Genomic DNA, 20,362 nt, shown 5'->3' on the forward strand with positions numbered 1-20,362 from the left:
CCTTCAATTTTCCCTAAGAGGAGCATCATGATGATAACCAGCAGGAGTTTTTAGCCGCACTAGATGTATTCACGATCATGAAGAGTTCAGCCCAGTGCCGGCCCCACTGTGGGAAACATGTGGTGGACACACAAAGCTGGGAAGGGGGCGGTACCCTCTCCCCTTTGTATGTCACCCCCAAATCTTGGAAATCAGGGGTGACTGGGGACTTGCCCCATTAATAAATGGAACACTCAGGTTTCAAACCCAGGGCAGTCTCTCATCGGCAAAACAGAGACGGAAACTCCAGCTACCTGTGGTCTTGCATGGATCTAGAGAAGACTGTGGCAGGAGTCACTTGCCTGTGGCAGGAGCAGGCGCCCCAAATCTGCACAGCCTAGTTAGGGAGGCAGGAGGGCCAGAGGGCCAGCCTGCAGCAGAGGTTGGGCTGATCCCTGGACGGGAACAGGTACAGGGCAGGGCCATTTCCAGCCCCTTCCAGACCCTGCCTCTGATTCTTGGATGCCCCACCCTCTTCACCACCAACTAAAACTCATCACATCCCTCATCAAAGATAACACTGCTTTGCTTTAAATGTAACAGGGCTTTGACAAATTTGCTTTTGACATTACTTAATTACGGGTAAGTCATTGAATTTACTATTGGCTATGATTTCTCTTCCATCATTCTGCATATCCTGGAACTCTTGCCAAGAATCCAACTTACAAATTGTTTTCAAATATAATGACATTTGTACGGATACCAAACTGAACAGATATTAAAGTTGACATGCTACTTTCTGAAAGCGCTTGATTAAACATTTACCCATTTTGATGCGGTCTATTTCATATTTTTGCAGCCCCCCAAAGCTTTTCTTTCAGGGCTTTGACATCTCCCGGGCCCCTGAGAGCCCACCCCGGCCCCTGGGCAGGGTGAGAGGGTTTGCTCGCAGAAGGTCACTCGAGTGCACCCAGGCTCCATACCCACAGACTGCTACAAGATCCCCAGGGCGCCTGGGTGGCTCAGCCAGTGAAGCATCTGACTCTTGATCTCAGATCAGGTCTTGATCTCAGGGTTGTGAGTTCAAGCTCCCTGTTGGGCTCCATGCTGGGTGTGGAGCCTACTTTAAAAAATAGTAATAATAATAATATCTGCCCGTCCAGGGCTACCTGATCTGGGCACGTTTATCCTCAGCCCCAAAACAAAATGACTTGCCAAACATTGGATTAAATGTGATTTAACACTTAAGCTTTTATTGGAGTTTCATAGAATGAATTTATAAATGAGGCAATACCTTGATGGGGCAAATGTTCTGACATAGGGTTTATAAATTAGGAGGACTGTCACCCTAACCAAACACTACCACCATCCCCAGTGTGGGGGCACAGCCAGGATCCACCCTCCTCTCCATAACTCCTCTAGGAGGGGGCACTGGGAAGGTGAATGCTTTGTGATTGGCAGGTCAGACTGGATGAGGTGGGTATTGCACTCTGGGGCCTTTTAAAATAGACCAGCTTTGTCTGTTTGTTTTTGTTTTTTATGAAGTAAGCTCTGTGCCCAGTGTCGGGCTCAAATTCATGACCCCCAAGATCAAGAGTCACATGCTCTATCAACTGGGCCAGCCAGGCGCCCCTAGAGCAGACCTGTGTTTTAAATCACCTCCGCTGCCCAGCCTCATTCCCCATCTCTCTCCACACAAGGGGCAGGCACCCTGGCTCCTGACTCCTACCACTACTAGGTTACTCCGGAGCCAGGAGCAGAGGAGGAATGGCTGCCTCCCTCACAGAGACGTCCGCACACCCCTGCCACGCAGGGCACAAGGAGGGGCGTGAGATGATTCCAAGAAAAGGGAAGAAGGTGGCAGGACGACATGAGAGGCGTCAGGGAGGCAAAGGGCAAGGAAAGGACTTTAAGCTTGGTTTACACACTTTCACTCATTTCTACCGAAAAGCAGTAAAAAATTTAAAAATCACATCTTGGACCTGGTCATTTCACTCACAGGCATCAAGACTGGGGAAGTATCTGTAAGGCATGTAAGGATAATAACGATTCGTATTTACTGAGCACTTAATGTTTTCTATCCAGAGATGGGATTGACTGAACGAATCCAAAATCAACACATGAGGACAGTGCTATTATTATTCCCGTGAAATAGGTGAGGACTTGGAGGCACAGAGAGGAGAAGTAGTTTGCCTTAGGTCACACAGCCAGACAGCAGTGGAGCAAAATTCAAACCCTGGTCATCTGACTCCAGAGCGAACACTGTTAGTCATGACATTAGGCCATAGCCATTCTTAAAAAAAATTTTTTTAACATTTATTTATTTTTGAGACAGGGAGAGACAGAGCATGAACAGGGGAGGGTCAGAGAGAGGGAGACACAGAATATGAAGCAGGCTCCAGGCTCTGAGCTGTCAGCACAGAGCCCGACGCGGGGCTAGAACTCACAGACCACAAGATCATGACCTGAGCCGAAGTCGGCCACCTAACCGACTGAGCCACCCAGGCGCCCCAGGCCATAGCCATTCTTAAATAGAGAAGAGCCGTGATGGTAAATTTTGGTGAGGCTTACCATAGGACAGCGTGCTGTCATTAAAATTTATACAGGTGTATCTCCTTTTATTGTGTCTTGCTTTATTGCACTTTCCAGATACTGCATTTTTTTACAAACTGAAGGTCTGTGGTGACTCTGCCTAGAACAAGTCTATTGGGGCCACTTTTCCAAAAGTTTTGCTCACTTGTATCTCTGTGTCACAGTTTGGTACCTCTTACAATTTTTCAAACTTCTTCATTAATATTGTTTTAATATTGTAATATTGGGGCGCCTGGGTGGCGCAGTCGGTTAAGCGTCCGACTTCAGCCAGGTCACGATCTCGCGGTCCGTGAGTTCGAGCCCCGCGTCGGGCTCTGGGCTGATGGCTCAGAGCCTGGAGCCTGTTTCTGATTCTGTGTCTCCCTCTCTCTCTGCCCCTCCCCCGTTCATGCTCTGTCTCTCTCTGTCCCAAAAATAAATAAACGTTGAAAAAAAAAATTTTTTTTAAATAAAAAAAAATATATTATAATATTATCTTCATTAATATAGATCATGGTGATCTGTGACCAATGATCTTTTATGTTACTATTGTAATTGTCTGGAGCAGCACAAACCATGCCCATATAAGACAGCAGACTTGATAAATGTGTGCGTTCTGACCTCTCCACCATCCAGCCATTCCCATCTCTCTCCCTCTCCTCGGGCCTCCCTACTCCCTGAGACACAGCCATATTGAAATCAGGCCAAGTGACAACCCTACGATGGCCCCGTAAGTGTTCATGTGAAAGAGTCGCCCGTCTCCCATCTTCAATCAAAAGCTAGAAATGATTAAACTTAGCGTCGAAAGCCAAGATTGTCTGAAAGCAAGGCTTCTTATTAGGAAGTTGTGCATGCAAAGAAAAGTTCTTGAAGGAAATTAAAAGTGCTCCTACAGTGAACACATGAATGGTAAGAAAGCAAAACAGCCTTATACATGGAGAAAGTTTGAGTGGTCTGGATAGAAGATCAAACCAGCCACAATATTCCCTAAAGCCAAAGTCTCCTGTTAGGGGCTACTGCAGCTGGTGACTTTGAGTGGAAGCCAGCGCTCATCTAACATTCCAGAGGTCCTCAGGCCCTTAAGAATTAGGCTAAATCTACTCTGCCTGTACTCTATCAATGCAACAGCGAAGCCTAAATGACAGCACATCTGTTTACAAGACGGTTTACTGCGTATCTTCAGCCCACTGTTGAAACCTACTGCTCAGAACAAAAAAGATTCCTTTCAAAATATTACTGCTCACTGACAATGTGCCCGGTCGCCCAAGAGTTCTGATGGAGACGAACAATGAGATTCACGTTGTTTTCATGCCTCCTAACACAACTTCCATTTTGCAACCCATGGATCAAGTCATTTCAACTTTCAGGTCTTATTATTTAAGAAATGCACTTCGTAAGGCTGTAGCTACTGTACATAGTGATTCCTCTAATGGATTTGGGCAAAGTAAATTGAAAAACTTCTGGAAAGGATTCACTATTCTAAATGCCATTAAGAACATTTATGATTCATAGGAAGAGGTCAAAACAGCAACATTAACAAGCATTTGGAAGAAGTTGAATCTAGTCCCCATGGATGACTTTGAGGGGCTCAAGACTTCAGTGGAGGAAGTAGTGGCAGATGAGATGGAAACAGCAAATGAACTAGAACTATAAGTGGAGCCTGAAGAAGGGACTGAATGGCTGCAATCTCATGATCAAACTTGAACAGATGAGGAGCTGTTCTGATGAATGAGCAAAGACAGTGGTTTCTTCTTTTTTTCATTTTTTTTATGCTTATTTATTTTTGAGAGAGAGAGAGAGAAAGAAAGTGGGGGAGGGGAAGAGACAGAGGGAGAGACAGAATGTGAAACAGGCTCCAGGTTCTGAGCCCTCAGCACAGAGCCTGATGCGGTGCTCGAACTTGGGAACAATGAAATCATGACCTGAGCCAAAATCGGACGCTTAACTGACTGAGCCACCCAGGCATCCCAGGACAGTGGTTTCTTGAGATAGAATCTGCTTCTGGTGAAGATTGTTGAAATGACAATAAAGCATTTGGAATATCACACAAACTTAATTGATAGAGCGGTAGAAGCGTTTGAGAGCATTGACTAATTTTGAAAGTTCCACTGTAGGTAAAATGCTATCAAAGAGCAGCACTTGTACAGAGAAATCATTTGTGAAAGGAAGAGTCAGTCAACGGGGCAACCTTCACTGTTGTCTTATTTTAAGAAATTGCCACAGCCAGCCTAGCCTTCGGCAACCACCACCCTCATCAGCCAGCAGCCATCAACATCCAGGTGAGAACCTACACCAGCAAAAAGGTGATGCCTTGCTGAAAGCTCAGATGATGGTTAACATTTTTTAGCAGTATTTTTAAATTAAGGTGTGTAGTCTGTTTCTTAGATATAATGCTATTGCACACTTAGTAGACTGTAGTATAGTGTAAACGTAACTTCTATATGCACTTGGAAACCAAAAATTAATTCAACTCACTTTGTGATATTCGAGTCCTCATAGTTGTCTGGAACCCAGCCCGCCAAATCCCTGAGGTATGCCTGTATTTATAAAGAATATTTTAATAAAATGTGGACTTACATTAAAATATTTTAGGAACACAAAATTATACATATTATGATCTCCACTTAAAAATTCCTTTTTAGAAAAGAACCTAAAGGAATATATGTGTATATATATATATATATATATATATATATTCAAAATACATAAATAGATCACAGACAGATGATCTGTATGTTGAAATTGGTAGATTGTGAATGGATTTTCTTCTTCCCATTTTTCTAGATTTTCCAAATTTCTCTAAATGAAATTTTTTTCAGATAGGAAAAACTATTAAGGCCTTACTGTCTTAAAATTACTTGCTCTCAGTAAATGTTTAAAAAGAGAAATTTCTGAGAAACTAAAAAACCAGAAACAAGTCATTTTTTTAAAAAAGTGGACAGGTTGCTAAGAAATTCTTTAAATTGGTAGTATTCTTGGGGCACTTGAGTGGCTCAGTCGGTTAAGCGTCTGATGTCACTTCAGGTCATGATCTCACCATCGTGGGGTTGAGCCCCACGTTGGGCTCTGTGCTGACAGCTCCGATCCTAGAGCCTGCTTTGGATTCTATGTCTCCCTCTCTCTCTCTGACCCTCCCCTGCTTGCACTCCATGTCTGTCTCTCTCTCTCAAAATAGTAAGTAAACATTTAAAAAAAAAATTTTTTTTTTAAATAAATTGGTAGTATTCTTAGGGCTAGGCCTCAGCACACACTCAGAATGTACCAGCAGTGAGAAAACGGAATGGATTCTGTTATATGGAAAAGCATCGTTCCTTGGGTAGATGAGGCCCAGTGTGGGGTTGGGGAGCCCTAGACCATGAGCTCCCTAGCTTCCAATCCAGGTTCTGCCACAGGCCACTTGCACCTCCTGAGCCTGTTTCCTGAACCAGAAATGCGCTGTCTGCCAAAGGAGAGGCAGGGCTGGGGCAGAGCCAGCTAACAGGAGGGGAGGAAGCCAGCCTCCTGCTCCCTCACCAGGCCCTCAATTACACACACTCTCGCTGTTCCAGGGCTAATTGTTTCTGAAGTGCAAGCCCATCCACTCCCCACTCGGCAGCAACAGCATCCATAGGCTTCTCTGTCACTCACCCAAGACCCAGAGCAGCACAGGGCACATTCCACTTTTCTCCTTTACTTGGGCAACACACTCCAGCAACCTCTATGCCTTGGAAGGTGGTCCAGAGATTGTGCATTGAACATGGACTGAAGCCAAGTTGGTTAAGCCTGGATTCTGAAGGCACAGGCTTGCTCCAACCCTTCTAAGAAAATGTGCCAGGGAGCTTGCATATGTCTGTGCCACACCTCCCACCCACGGGCAGAACCTCTGAGGGTAGGACCTGGAAATGGCATTTTATTTATTTTTTTAAAAAATGTTTAATATTTATCTTTGAAAGAGAGAGACAGGGCGTGAATGGGGGAGGGGTAGAGAGAGAGGGAGAGACAGAATCCGAAGCAGGCTCCAGGCTCTGAGCTGTCAGCACAGAGCCCGATGCAGGGCTCGAACTCACGAGCTATGAGATCATGACTTGAGCCGAAGTTGGACGCCTAACTGACTGAGCCACCCAGGTGTCCCTGGACATGGCATTTTAAACAAGCTGATGTCCCAAGTTCGAGAACCACTGGCCTCAGGTCTGGTTGGAAATAACATGTTCCCACATGTACCCGGCTGTCCCAAAAGGCTGGAAGTGAGGAAGCAGGAGGTGGAAGGGGATGCTGGCCCCCTCAAAGTGGTACAACAGGGGTGTGCCCTAGACCTGGGGTCAAGTGTCTACTTCAGGGGGGGCAGGCTGGGTGAGAGCCTGGGGCAGCAGATGGGTCCCTGGTGGACCTCTCCTCCCACCCAGCTTCCTTCATCAGTTTCCACGTGCGCAAATACACATCGGCCAAGCCCAGTCACTCACTTTAGGATTCGCTGTGTACCTCTACCCACAATGCTCCTGGATCTACCCTCAGCCACCCCCACCATGACTCTCCCTCTCCCAATAGACATCCCACCCGCCTCGTTACTTAAATAACCTTTATTTCTCATGCACTAGGAAAGATGGGATTGTATGAAACACTGCATTTCACAGCAAAGACCTCAGTCCAGAACACAACACAGGGGACCAAGTGGATTCAGGTGTGGTCAAAACTCTGGGGATCACAGTGGGGATACCACCTCCAGGGCTGGTGACAGATTCAGGACCCTCCAGCTGCAATGGCTCCAGATACAACACAGGGCAGCTGCCCCCTCCCACAGAAGCACAGGTAGCTGACACCAGAGGAGCATGTAGACCGGAGGAAGGACGGAGAAGGCTGCTAGGCAGTGACTTGGTGGAGGCGGTGGTCCAGCACCTCCGAGGCCCGAGTCCAGGCAGCGAGGGCTGTGACCGAGTTCAGCCCAACTGTGCTCACCACAGAGCTGCTGGAGCTCCACAGACCCCCAGCAGGTATGCACGGGCCCCACCTGACTGCTCCCCGGACACACACACACGACAAGATCTGCCCAGGCAGGACCCCAAGGGCTAGAGGGGCCAGCCCCCTCAACCATCCCTAGCCCCTGTGGACACTTAGATGCCCACAGGACAGCCAGGTTTCAGAGGGTCCTGGGACAGGGCCATTGGCAGGGCAGCCAGCAAAGCCGGGCCTTCGGGCCCAGACAAGGGCAAAGCAGATTCTGGGCACCACTTTCACAGAGGTGGCACAGGGACAGATCCAGGCTGGAGACATGCGGGACAGAACAAAGAAGAACAGACACATGCAGACACAACAGGGTGGGAGGGGTCTGAGAATGAAACGTGGTCGAGGTGCTGAGATGCAGGGGGCCCCGTGTGGGCCAAGCTCACTGAGGCCCCGGGCTTGTGGTGACACCAGCCTCCTCCGGGATGGTCTCCAGCGTCTCACTCTGGACAGCCTGCGTGATGAGCGCCAGCTCCTGGCACAAGGTCTCATAGCGGTAGCCCACACGGATGTCCGGCACATTCGTACGGCGGATATCATTGCCCTCAGGGCCTTCCTTGGTATAGTTGGGTCCCAGCCAGTGGCTCTTCACCTGCGGTGGGCACGGTTATCAGGCAGGGCCTTCAGGGGCCACGCCCCAGCCCTGAACCATCCCAGGGCCAGCACCCCTGGGACCTCCCCAAATGCAGAGAAGGAGAGGAGAGGGTGTCTGCCAGGTTCTGGGCGGGTGGCTGTGGTACCTTGTGGGAGAAGCCGCTCATGAGCACACTGTTGCGTGCCAGCTCACACATGTCGCAGGAGCTGAGCTTCCACACCTGGGTAGCGATGCTATATTCCTCCATCAGTGGCTCCTGCACAGGACAGTTTCCCTCAGACAGGTGCACCCGGGCCTGCCACCCAGTCCCTGCCCACCCCTACCCTCATCCTGTACCCGCGCCCCTCTCTCCCCGGAATTTGCCATGACATGCTGCACACTCCACCAGCAGGGGGCAGCACCAGCCCTGAGGCCCAGGTTGGGGGCGGGGAAGGATGGGGGGACCTTTGCAGCCTAGAACCACGGCTGGCCTGGATGCCCTCCAGATTCTGACCTTGGTGAAGTGGAACTGCAGGGGATCGTCAGTGGACAGCGAGACCATGAGACCACGAGACAGGTACTCAGGTAGCGGGTTCCGGTGATAGCTGAGGAAGAGGCTGTTATTGCTGAGTGGGGACATGGCGATGCCAATCTGGGCCAGGTAATACAGGTACTGCAGGACTGGGGCCTGGGCAGGCAACAGGGAGGGAGGACCTGTCAGAAGGCCTCAGGGCTGGGGAGGATACCCGGTTCTGGAGGGCACAGGCCACAAGAAGAGGAGATGGGGGAGTCCGGGCTCAGCCTCACGTACAAAGAGTCATTTATGGCCAAAATCCAAGCTGGGGCCTCCCTGTGGAGGCTGGGGTGAGGCAGAGTCCAAACTGAGGGTTTGGTGGGAAGGAAGATAAGCTGCTGATGAGGCCAAAGGGTTGAAAGGAAGGTGAGCAATTGGGAGGGGTGGCTGCAGGTGCACACCCTGACCTTACGCAGAAGCAGCCCGTGAGAGATGTTCTCCGCCAGCATGAAGGCCGACACCAGGTGGTGGATGGGCCCGGCTTCCCCACAGTGCGGCCTCAGCACAAATGTGTGGAAGCCCCTCTGCCTGGGGGCATGAAGACAGTGTCAGCTCCCGAGCCTGGGCCCCTGAGCCCCCACCCAGTGACCGTGTGGGTCTGGGACAAGGGGCCAGGGGCAGATTCTTGGCTCTGAGAGCTGAGCCATGGAGCCCTGAGGGCACAGAAAGAATGCACTGGGTCCAGGAGTTGGGGCAGGAGGAGGGTCAGGGCTCTGGTGGCCCCAGGCCAGGGCAGCGGGAGAGACAGTGGGGGGAGTAGAGACCCTACCCTGGTGGAGCACACACCTGCGCAGGTGGTTCAGCATGGCCATGTTGGCAAAGGTGTAGTACAGGTAGTAGGCATAGGGTGGATTGTCCTCCTCCACCCAAGCCTCGGGGAGAGGGCTCTCCAGGTTGAAGACGTGATTCTCGGGCTTAGACTCATCATCCACACTGTCAAAGCCGTCCACCTGGCACAGGACCCCAGGATCAGGCCCAGAGCTACAGCCGCACCTGAGGCCAGCCACCCTCCCCACACCCCGCCCTGTGCCGCCCCCTCACGTGCTCCAAGAAGAGGTGCAGCTCGGGGTGGCTGGCAGGGTGCACAGTGGCCTCAAACAGTGGCAGGAAGATGTTCTCCAGCATCTCTTGGAAGTTGGCCAGCTGGCCCTTGGTACGGTACACGTCACTACAGGCGGGACGTACGCACACAGGACGTGCAGGTCAGTAGGCACCAGAGCTTGGCCCGAAATCAAAGAAGCACTTCTGAACCACACTGGGTGGGCCAGGCTGGACAGACCATGAGTGGAACCGGGCAGTTCCTCTTCTACTCAGAGGGCTTGGCTGGGACGGGGCAGGGGGGGTGGTGGTCAGCCATCCCCGGCGGGCAGGAGGTAGGCCCTGGCCCCTGGAACTCTGGCCCCCACGCTCCCTCCCACTCCAAGGGCCACTCACAAGAGGCGGGGCACTTGCACGAGCCAGCGCACGTTGGGGGAGTGTACTTTGTGCTTCACGGCCCAACAGGCCAGCTTGTCCCACTCGTCCCTTGAGCGCCCGTAGATGGAGAGTCGCAGCTCCGCGTTCTGGTATTTGCTCTCCTCCAGGTCTGACATCACCTCCTGAGAGACACACATGGGGCAACCATCACACTCAGGCTCCCACCGTCCCTGTCTCTGCACCCACCGTGTGTGCTCCGTCACACGTCTTCATGCCTCTTACCCACCTTCCTCACCTGCCTCCCCGACACCAGACTCCCGCAGTCTGGGGAAGGGCTGCTCAAGGCTGCTGCCCCTGCACATGGGCCCTGGCAGCCACTCCTCCTCACCTTGATAATGTGGGCAAAGTACTTTCCAGAGACCCTGTTGTCGGTTTTGATGAAGATCTCTCGGAGGACAGACTCCCCAATGGGGTTGTATTTGGCATTGAACTTGTCAAAGCGATGGAAGGTGTTTCTGTCCTGGGGAAAACAGGCAGGCCCAGGTCACCCCTGCCCCTGGTTCACATACTGACCCAGCCCCTCCGCCCCCGTGCCACCAGGACAGACCGCGTGCATGTCCAGCGTGTCCACACTCAGGTCATAGGCAGTGAGATTCATGCTCTCAAAGACCTCCCGCAGCGTCTGCTCGCGGCCCTGCTCCACGTGCACGATCTCCTCCAGGTGCCGCTTCATCGCCCGTTTGATAAAGCGCAGCAGGTGCTTCTGGTTCATGCAGGACGAGGCGTGGATGTGCGTGTCCACCTGGGGTGGAACGGGGCTGCTGGGTTCCCTGGAGGCCAAGAGAGCCTGGGGCTTGGGCTAGGAGAGGACTCTGCACAAGGAATGCTGGGCAGGGGGTCCAGGCCCTGCAAGGGAGGCCAGGCAGGGGTGCAGGACCGGGCATGGTGTGGGGGCCCACCTTGCGGATGTTGTAGAAGTCTCGGTGTGGAACCTTCTTCTGGGCGGCCAGCTCCTTCATCTCGTTGAGCAGCACGTGCATCTGGAACTTGGAGCTCAGGTACTGTAGCCGACGGTAGCAGAAGGACTTTCTGGGCAGGAAGAGAACACGGCAGGGACTCTAGGACACAAAGAGGCACCTGGGGAGGGCCTGGGTAAGGAGGCAGAGAGGGAGGGGGTGGGAGGGTGCAGGACTGAGACTGCCCAGGGGGCAAAAGACAGAGGGAAAGTCTAGGACTCAGTAACTGAGAAGGGGTGAGAGATGGTGGCAGGTGACTGGGGCAGGGCTGAGGCTGGAGAGTCCAGGCTGGGAAGGGAGCCAAATGACCGGGACAGGCAGGGACTCACATGGGGCCATTGATAATCAGGGCCATGAGCACATTGACATCTGCCACAAATTCCTGCAGGTCAGGGTACGGCAGCTCCATCTCTGAGCAACTGATACATAGTGAGAGCTTAGGTGAGAAGAGCACGTCGTGCCCCATGGAACCCCCTAAGCCAATGCAGCCCCCATACAGCTCCCCCCACCCCAGCACTCCCCACACCGGCTTACTGATCATCAGTTTCCCTGCGGGTGTAGACGTGCACCACGCCCTGCACCATGCGCAGACCCAAACCCAGGTCCCCAGGCATGGTGCTCGGCTCACAGTGCTCATATGGGTGCTGCTCCAGCGCAGGGGGGTGCACCGGGGCATCTACAGGGGTAGGGAGGGTGGAGTCAGGGCCAGGGCTCCTCCTGGCCACCCACTGCCCAGCCCAGGGGCTCCAGAGAGGGCGAGAGCTCCTGCCCCTGCCTCCACCCACCATGTACCGAGAGGCTGGAATGAGCCCGGGTGGGAAGAAGCAGGCAGGGTGGAGGTTTCTAGGCACCAGGCTCAGGGAGCCTGGGACGCCAGGGCACTTAGAGTAGGGCACGAATGGGGGTCCCACCAGCAGACACAGGGGTGTCAGGGCCCTGCTCATAGGTCCGTGTCTCCAGAGGCTTCTCAGCCAGCTGCTGCAGATACCGCCGGGTGGTAGGGCAAAAACTCTGCAGTGACAGGGCCATGTACTTCTCCCGGATAAAAAGTGCCCGCACCACACTCTTGGCTGCATCCAGCAGGTCTGTGAATGGCACCTGGAGACAAGGACATGGGGTCACTCTCCTTGGTCTCAGACCCACACCAGGCCCACCCTCGCCTCTTCCCCAAGGCCTTGACCCTAGAAACAGCACATCAACTAGCTAACAGCCAGACCCTCTGCCCCTCCAGCTTTTGAAACAAGAAATGCCCACGCTAGGCCCACCCAGTTCCCAAGCTGGGGGAGCCGGCCAATGGAACACCGTAGAATTGAGGGGAGTGAGACCCAAGGCCCTGACCACACTGACCCCACACTTCTCCTCGCCAGAGATGGTGACCCGCTGAAATTCCCGCTCTAGCACCACGTCTCGGTCCCGCAGGCCCCGGTCACCTTGCCCCTCGCTCTGCTCCTTGAAGAGCCTACAGGGGGAGAGTAGAAGGGAGGGGGCTGGAGCCAGCGGCGGGACAGGCCCCAGCCCCACACCCCCACATCCCCCGTGCCCCTCTGCCCTCCTCACTGGAAGTCTGATTCACTGTCTGTCTTCAGGAAATCTTGCTTGGCCCGAAGCAGGATATCTGGCTCCAGCCTAGAAGTGAGAAGGGCAAGAGGTCAGGCAGATGACAAGAGACGGCCCTTGTTCCCAGGTCCGCGAACCGTGCTGGCTGCCGTGCACATTGTTGTTCCTCGTGGCCTCGTGGGGCTGTAGAACCCTGCACTGTGGGTGCTGGCTTGCCCGCATTAGATATGAGAAAGTACACCCAGAAGTTGAGCAGCATGTTCTAGGCCACTCTGGTGGGTAGCAGACAGAACCAGAATTCAACAGCCTAACTCCAAAGCCTGTGCTTCAGACCGCTGCTCTATGCTGCTCCCTAGTGGGCCCCAGAGAGAGGGACAGGATGGGAGAGGGACAGAGACAGGGCTCTGAAAGTGTCCCAGTAGAGACAGAGGGACACTGGGCAGATTACCCTGTGCCCCCTACTCCCAACCCTACAGCTGTCAGGCTGTGCCCTCTCCTACTGCTACCTGGCTGTGCCCCCTACAACAGTGGCTGCCGGGCTGTGCCCCACCCCCCCACCCCTGCAGCTGACTGTGCCTGGTCCAACCCATAGCTGCCATAGCTGGGGCTGGGGGCTTACTTGACATCCTGGCTGATCTGCCTCTCCAGGCGCTGCCTCCGCTCCTCCAGCTGCTCAATGGGGCTCTCCTCAGGGAACTCGTACGGGGCACTACGGAGCTCGCTCTCAGCCAGGGAGCGGCTGAACAGCTCCTGGTGAGAGGGAAGGAAGGGTCAGTGTGGCCTAGCCCTCAGCCGCCGGGCCCTCACTTGCCGAGTCTAGGGATGGGGTAAGGGCAGCAGGAGCTGGAGGTACCTGGGAAAGGCTAGGGATCAGGGCACAGCCAAGCGTGAAGTAAGGGGACAGCTGAGATGGAGGGGTGTGGGGAGCAGAGACAGGGCATGGGGACAGCGGTGGAGGGACACAGGGTGAGGTGCCAGGCGATACCTCGGCGATCTCCTTGCATTTGCCATCCATAGACGTGCGTAGGTCGAGTGGGAAGTGCTTGAGGCAGGGGGCAGGGCCTGGCAGGGATCGGGCAGACTGCAGCGGAGGGGCCCCCAGCCCACCCCGAGCCTCTGTGGAGACAGTGATGTCAGGGTCAAAGGGTGGAGGGCAGGGCCTGTGCGCACTAGAAGCGCTGGGTCCCCACAGGCCCCAGGTCTGCCCCAGAGAGAGGCCAGGGCTTGGAAAGTGGGCAGTCCCCCCTCAGAGACTGAGGAATGGGCCTGCGTGTGGCTCCTAAATGACCTCACCCTCACAATCTAGCACAGGGCCCCTCAAGCATTCCAGGCTCAGGAGTGGGGGTCCTGAGTCTGCCCCTAGAGCAAGTGGATTCCCTCACTCCAGGAACAAGACTCTAAATCCTGGACTAGAAACCGCTGCCTCAGTAAGCAGGAGACCCCGTGCAGGCAGGCACACGTACACACACACACACACACACACACACACACACACACACACACACACAGTGCTCATTAAGGACCCGGTGGTCACGCTAGCAATCCCCAGCCCACAGCTTCCAGGCCGGCCAGGCCAGGAGCAGACCTGCCCCTGGCCTCAGGAATCCTCCTCAAGAAACCAGGGCCTGCACCTGATAACCCAGACCTACACAGCACAGGCAAGTCACAGCTGCCACTTAGCTCTGAACTGGAGACCAGACCCTAAGGGAAGAGGAGGAGAGGAAGTAGAGGACCTGGTTGGCAGCAGTAACCCTACCTCCTCCCCAGTGGCCTGCCTTCTCCCCCAGGACCCCAAGGCTGCCAAGATGTGGCCTGGCCCCGGCCCGCCCCTCCCACTGCTGGCTGCCCCTCCAAAGGGAGCTGCCACAAACAGTCTGCGCCACTCGGAGGCCCCAGGATCTGGGCCGGAGGCCCCAGGGAGGGCCTGGGGAAGGGAGTGTCAGAAGCCAGGGCCTCTCCACATGGAGGACAGAACTCCTCAGCTGTACCACCAGGAGGCTGCCACTAAAGGCCTTGAAGCTGCTGGTCTACAGGGGCTGCCTGAGCTCCCAGCCAACCCTGAAGGACCCTCCTTGGGCTCACCAGCCCCACCCTCCCCACCAGGAAGCTCTCCACACCCAACTGGGCTTTCCCAGCCAGCTCTGAAGGATATTCCCTTCCAGCAGCCTCCTTTCCCCTCTCTACCGCGTCTCAGGGACAGATTGGAGGCTCTACCCAGGTAGCATGCTTTAAAGTCTGTGGACCCACTTCAAGATCCCCCAGAGTTGGGTCCCAAGGCTGGACAAAGGGAAGAGGAGGTGCCTGCACCAGATCCAGGACCCAGCCCCTGCTCTCCCGGGTGCCTGCCTGGGTCCTACCTGCAGAGTTCAGGCAGCTCCAGCCAAAGCCCTGTGCCCCTGGCCCGCTTGTTTGCTGAGTGGAGCTGTAGCCAGTCCCCCAGGACAGCTCAAGGGGCCGGCACGGGCTGTACCAAGTGCAGCAACATGCAGGGGAGACCCTAGGATGACAGCAAGCAAGGGGCTAGGGAAGGCCAGGGGAGCCAGAAATCAAGGAAAGGAGCATCAGAGTTGGGAAATGAGAGGAACTGGAGAAGTGAACAGGGCCTTAACCTCTACAGTACCAGGGCCCAGCCTAAAGTGGAGCCCCCAAGGGGGTGGACCAGGGTAGGCTGATAAGGGCTGGGCAGTCTGGCTGGGAGAGGCCAAGCCTCCTTAAAATGCACTACCATTGGGGATAGTGAGTGGGTAGGGCCCTGCTGGCCAAAGGGTAGGAGGGGAGAGAGGTAGGGGTGAGCAGCCCTCATTTCCAAACACAACAGCCCCAGGCCAGCTTCATCTGCCCAGAGGCCTTGTTTTGCTCCCCACAGTCCCCTGGGTCCCCTGACTATGGGGTTCCTTGAGACAAACAAAGCCTCTTCTAGGGAGAGAAGTTGGGTGGCAGTAAGAGAAGTGACTCACTCCAAGTAGGGACCAGTTACTGAGTTTCTCTGCTGCCCAGGGGGGCTGGTTCACCACTGCCCAGACCTAAACCCCCGTTTCAAGCTTATCACTGGGGACAAACCATCCAGGAGAAACGTGGGAGATAAGGGACTAGAATTTGGAGAACTTGAGTCTGACTGTTCCCACTTATAGCATGTCTCTGCCTCCCAGAGGCCTCAGGTCCTATAATAATGGGGTGATAAGTGAGTCCTGCCCTGCCTAGCCACAAACTGCCATAAGGCTCAAAGAGATACGTTTCTGCAAGTGTTCTGTAAAACACCATAATCTGTGATTATGAACTCCGGGGGCCCTCCAACACCTCTCACTTTCTCACCTACTAGAGAGGGTGAGAGGCCCAGCTCAGACCAAAACAACCAAGCAGTGAATGGCAGCAAAGAGGACAGAACTTGATGGGGTGGAGACGGGTGCGGGGGGGGGGGGGGGGGGGGACACACACTCTCATACTTGGAAGAGGGCAGAGCAGGAAGAGGAAAGAAAGATGGGCACTTGTTCCATACACAGGGTGTAAGACAGAGCTCAAGGTTCTTGCCTGCCCCAAAACCTTGATCCTACACAGCTCCTCACCATTCTAGCCCCCTGCAGGAGAGGCTGACCACAGACCTCCGGGGCTGGTCTCTATCAGGTCAGCAAGAGCTGAATCCAAGGTCCTAATCTCAACTTCCTCTCTTATCAGGGTGGCCTAAGATCTACACTGAAATGCAGGGGACACCAGGACAGGTTCCAGCAGCCAGAGCCATTCGTCCAGGCTGCAGGCCCCTGCACAGGGCTGCTGGGGTTCACTAGAGGTATATACTCCCTGAGGCCAGGCCTAGAAGACCCAGCTGCCTGTCTGCTAGTCCCATCCCCTGAGTCTGTGCCACTGCAACACACACACACACACACACACACACACACACACACACACACATATACAAGCGGAGTCCACCAAAAGCCAGAAGGGACTGCTCCCATCAACTCCAAGATCTTGTCACCTCATCTACCCTCTGCCCTGGAGCCCCCTCGCTCACTGCCAAGACTGCCTTAGTAGGCAGAGAGGTGTCCAAGGCTTTGACCCATAGATATCAGATGCTCCCACCAAGTGACCACCCAAAGGTGTACAGATCTAGCTCCAGGGTACACACTGTCTAGATAGCCCAGACCTGGACACAGAAAACACAGACCCTCAGGACTCCTGACCTCAGGTCAGGATCTTCAATGGCATAAGAAAACAGAGGCGGTGGATGATTAGGCTATAGGTACAGACTGCTGCTGAGGGGAGGGGGTGAAAAGACTGGCTTGACCAGGTCACCAAAATGGGTGCGGTCCTTCCTTAGTCAGGAAGCCTGGGGACAGCAGACGGCAGGTAGATATCCCTCAGCAAGCACAGACTCAGGCAGTCTAGCCCTCAGGGAGATGGGCACAGCTACTCCACGCTGCCTGCTCCAAATGGTGCAGAGATGTCTATCAGAATAGGAGCCAAACCAAAGGGTGTAGGAGCACACACAGGCAGGCAGTGGCCCCCGCCTGAGCCCCCAAACAGGCCTGGCCCGAGGACACCCCATACTTATGAGGAAGCTCACAAGACAAACCAGGAGAGAGCAAACAGCAAATAACAGATACCGTTGAGCCCCCAGCCCTGGGATGCCCGGTAGCAACAAGCGTGCCCTAACATCAGACCCCCCAGGAAGGGGAATACGGACCTGGGGTCGTAGGAAGGGGCACTAACCACAGGACAGCCTGAGACTGCCTGGTAAAGCCACAGCTGCCAGCAGTGTGGCCAGCCCACAAACCAATCAGTCCCACACATCTCCCTCTCCATTCACACACACTCCACATGCAAACGGTCTTAGCACATCCACATGCTGACACGTGTGCAAACACACCTCTTGCTGCACCCACACCCGCACCCACTCCTCATTACAGAGGGCAGCACCCCCAACATAGAACATAGAGACCTGTCATCTTCCACCCCACCGCCCTCTCTGCACCACCTCCCAAGCCAGCCGTCCCTGGGATAGAGGACAAGGGGCACCACCGCAGAGAGGGTGCAGGAGAAGGGGTACCCCCTCTGATGGGACCAGTAGCCAGGGCCAGCGGTGGTGGGGTAGAGCCAGTGGCTGAGGCCAGGAAGCACACACTCACCTGGTACTGCAGAGGAGGCCTGCAGGCTGGCCAGCTTCTTAAAGGGATATTTGGCCTTGGGACTGCCGGCGCCAGATGGGTTGGATGCCATGGCTCGCGCCGCGGAGATGGCGGGGGGAGTCTGAGCCGCACCAGCTGGGCCTGGCTCTGCCACATCCAACCCCTTCCTCCGCCCCGCCCCCAGCGGGAGTGACTGATGCAGGAAGCAGAAGCCCCGCAGGCGGAAGAGGCCCTGGCCACGATTTCTGATGTTGTCTAGGCAACCTCGGGGAGGGGGACCTCCATCCCCGCCTCTTATCCCTTCCCTTCCCTCCTCAGACCCCGGAGTGACGCGACTGATGGGTGCTGGGCCTGGGGGGATGGAGGTGAGCAAACAAGATGGGGAAGGGCCAGCCCTTAGCACTCCACTGACCCCTTCAGAGCCCTTGCCCCTTGTCAGGGATCTGGGGCAAAGGAGTCAAAGTCCCCGCTAGCTGGTCCAGCCAGCATGGGAGAAAAAAATCATAATAAACAGGAATCCAGCGCCAGCTCCCCCAAGCTCAGAACACACTTCTCTCAGAGCAGGCATGCTCCGTGAAAACCCAGCCCCTCTGGGACACAGTCCCCTTTTCTCTTCTCCGTCAGACTCCCAGCCCCAGGGGTAGCCCAGCTCTGGGAGGATGGGGTAGAACAGAGAATCCCAACCCAGTAGGGAGGAGCCTGTCTTGGGAAAATTCCACTGGTCGGCAGGCGCTACCTTCTAGGAAGGCAGAGAGGCCAGGAAGCAGGGGCGTCTCTGGAGGGTCTGGGAAAGAGACCCAGCGACTTCTGACTTTTCTGTCTTTTCCGCACTCAGGTTCTGCTTTCCCAGGCCCGCCCAGGAGGAGACGGCCACCTTCTCTAGGTCTGCAGACTGTGCTGAGACCCCCACCCTCTTGTCTCCCTGGCCATGTACTTCTCTGTCCCAGAGACCCTCCCCCCGACACAGGCACAGACACTCACCTGAGGCCATACTGCCGGAACCCGGAGGGGTATGTGGGAGACTGTCCGCCAGGGTCCGCACAACCGGGAAGCTGGGGTCGCAAGGGAGGGGAGGAGGGCTGAACCCAGACCCTGGCCAAGTCGCTCCAAGGATCCCTGGCTCTGGCACCGAGACGGAAGAAGTAAGGCAGTCTTTCAAAATTGCCCGCAGGCGGGAGACGGACCTCGGCGGACCTCGGCCGCTGAACTAGCCTCGAAGACCCCGGGGAGACCCGACTTCCAGCTGTCTGCTCAGGAGGCGAGCAGGCCACGTGCTCCCCAGAGAGCAGGACCCGGAACTCGTCTGTGCTTCTCTCAACACTCTCTGGGTGTTCAGGATCGGACTATCGTAGCTGGACTGTGGTGGAGTCACGCAACAGGTGCGACCCCACCGAAGCCTAGCCAGCGCCTCAGGGCGTCTCAGCCGCCCCAGGCCCCGCTGTGCCCGAGGCCCCGCCCCCTCCGGGCAGGCCCCGCCCCCGCCGTGTTCCTCTTCCCCTCGCCACGTGGGCAGCCGCCACTCCGCAGTTAGCCAGGCGGGTCTTGGGCAAGCGTTGTGCGTCAGCTTCCTCATCAGTGAAATGGGGCGGTGTAATTGCACTCAAGGGAGCTGTTCTGAGCATGAAACGTTAAGCACCTTTGCACGATGCCTGGCACAAAGTCGATGGCCCATAAAAGATAACTAGTATTGTCTCAGGACTCATTCATTTTGTTTTTTAAGATTTTATTTTTAAGTAATCTCTACACCAAAGGTAGGGCTCGAACTCACAACCCCAAGATCAAGAGCCACAAGCTCCACCAACTGAGCCAGCCAGGCACCTCCATTCATTCACTTTTAGAAGTCATTCCTGGGCATTCTCATTCCGGGTCCTCTGCTTTCTTCTGGCAGGCATAGATAAAACAGGGTGTGTCCTGCAATCCAGGCTCTCCTTCCTACATTTACTTATGTATTTATTTGTTAAAAGCTTAGGCTCTGTAGCCAGAATGCCTGGGTTCAATTCCAGACTCTTCCACCTACTTTGTGATTGACGGGGAAGTTACTGGACTCTCTGTGCTCCTATTTCCTCTGGAAAATGACTGTAAGAGACCCTGCTTTGTATAGTGGTCGTTAGGATAAATGAGTTAATATAAATTAAGTGCTTAGAGCAGTGCCTGGCCTGTAGTTATTACTCAGTTATTGTCTGCATCTTATCATTGCTATATGTCCTTGTCCTTGGTTCCCTGTTGACAACCTCTTATGGTGATGATTCTCTTGGTGGCCTAGAAAGAAGTGGAGTTGGGATGTTTGGAGAACTGCAGACACCCCACCCAGCCAGCACCCCCACTCCCAAGTAACACAGAATCCTACCTAAAGGGAACGGGGGGGGGGGGGGGGGGAAGGGGGGAGCTAAGACTTCACTAAACATAATCAAGTGTATTAGCAGTAATTAATCTTTTCCCTATTTCTCCACCTGTGGGAGCCCTTTGTTCCCCACACCCAGTTGTATTAATGCTGTTTGTCCAGCTCCTCCCAGTTCTCCCCTACAGCCAATTTCCTTCCCAAACTCTGCCTCCCCCACCTCTCCCCAAGCTGGATTCT

General features: G+C 54.7%; 1 protein-coding gene across 4 annotated transcripts; it reads right to left on the bottom strand.

The window, feature by feature from the left end:
* Window positions 1-7,091: 7,091 nt before the first annotated feature.
* Window positions 7,092-19,236, bottom strand: AMPD2 (adenosine monophosphate deaminase 2). Of its 4 annotated transcripts, none has more exons than XM_047868730.1 (18): window positions 18,766-19,236; window positions 13,650-13,780; window positions 13,284-13,414; window positions 12,665-12,733; window positions 12,455-12,566; window positions 12,019-12,205; window positions 11,642-11,783; window positions 11,437-11,526; window positions 11,051-11,180; window positions 10,699-10,893; window positions 10,480-10,611; window positions 10,110-10,273; window positions 9,717-9,843; window positions 9,462-9,625; window positions 9,083-9,203; window positions 8,616-8,789; window positions 8,268-8,378; window positions 7,092-8,119 (listed from the first exon to the last, which is right to left on the bottom strand). In XM_047868730.1, the coding sequence occupies exons 1-18, from the start codon at window positions 18,773-18,775 to the stop codon at window positions 7,910-7,912; spliced, it is 2,400 nt and encodes a 799-aa protein (XP_047724686.1). In that variant the 5' UTR covers window positions 18,776-19,236; the 3' UTR covers window positions 7,092-7,909. The 4 variants fall into 4 exon arrangements, 3 of the variants coding, with proteins under 3 accessions (XP_047724686.1, XP_047724687.1, XP_047724688.1); XM_047868731.1 differs by lacking the exon at window positions 18,766-19,236 and adding an exon at window positions 17,785-18,089; XM_047868732.1 differs by lacking the exons at window positions 13,650-13,780; window positions 18,766-19,236 and adding an exon at window positions 17,785-17,940.
* Window positions 19,237-20,362: the final 1,126 nt, after the last annotated feature.

The sequence above is a fragment of the Prionailurus viverrinus genome, chromosome C1, assembly GCF_022837055.1.
Source record: "Prionailurus viverrinus isolate Anna chromosome C1, UM_Priviv_1.0, whole genome shotgun sequence".
Taxonomy (NCBI): domain Eukaryota; kingdom Metazoa; phylum Chordata; class Mammalia; order Carnivora; family Felidae; genus Prionailurus; species Prionailurus viverrinus.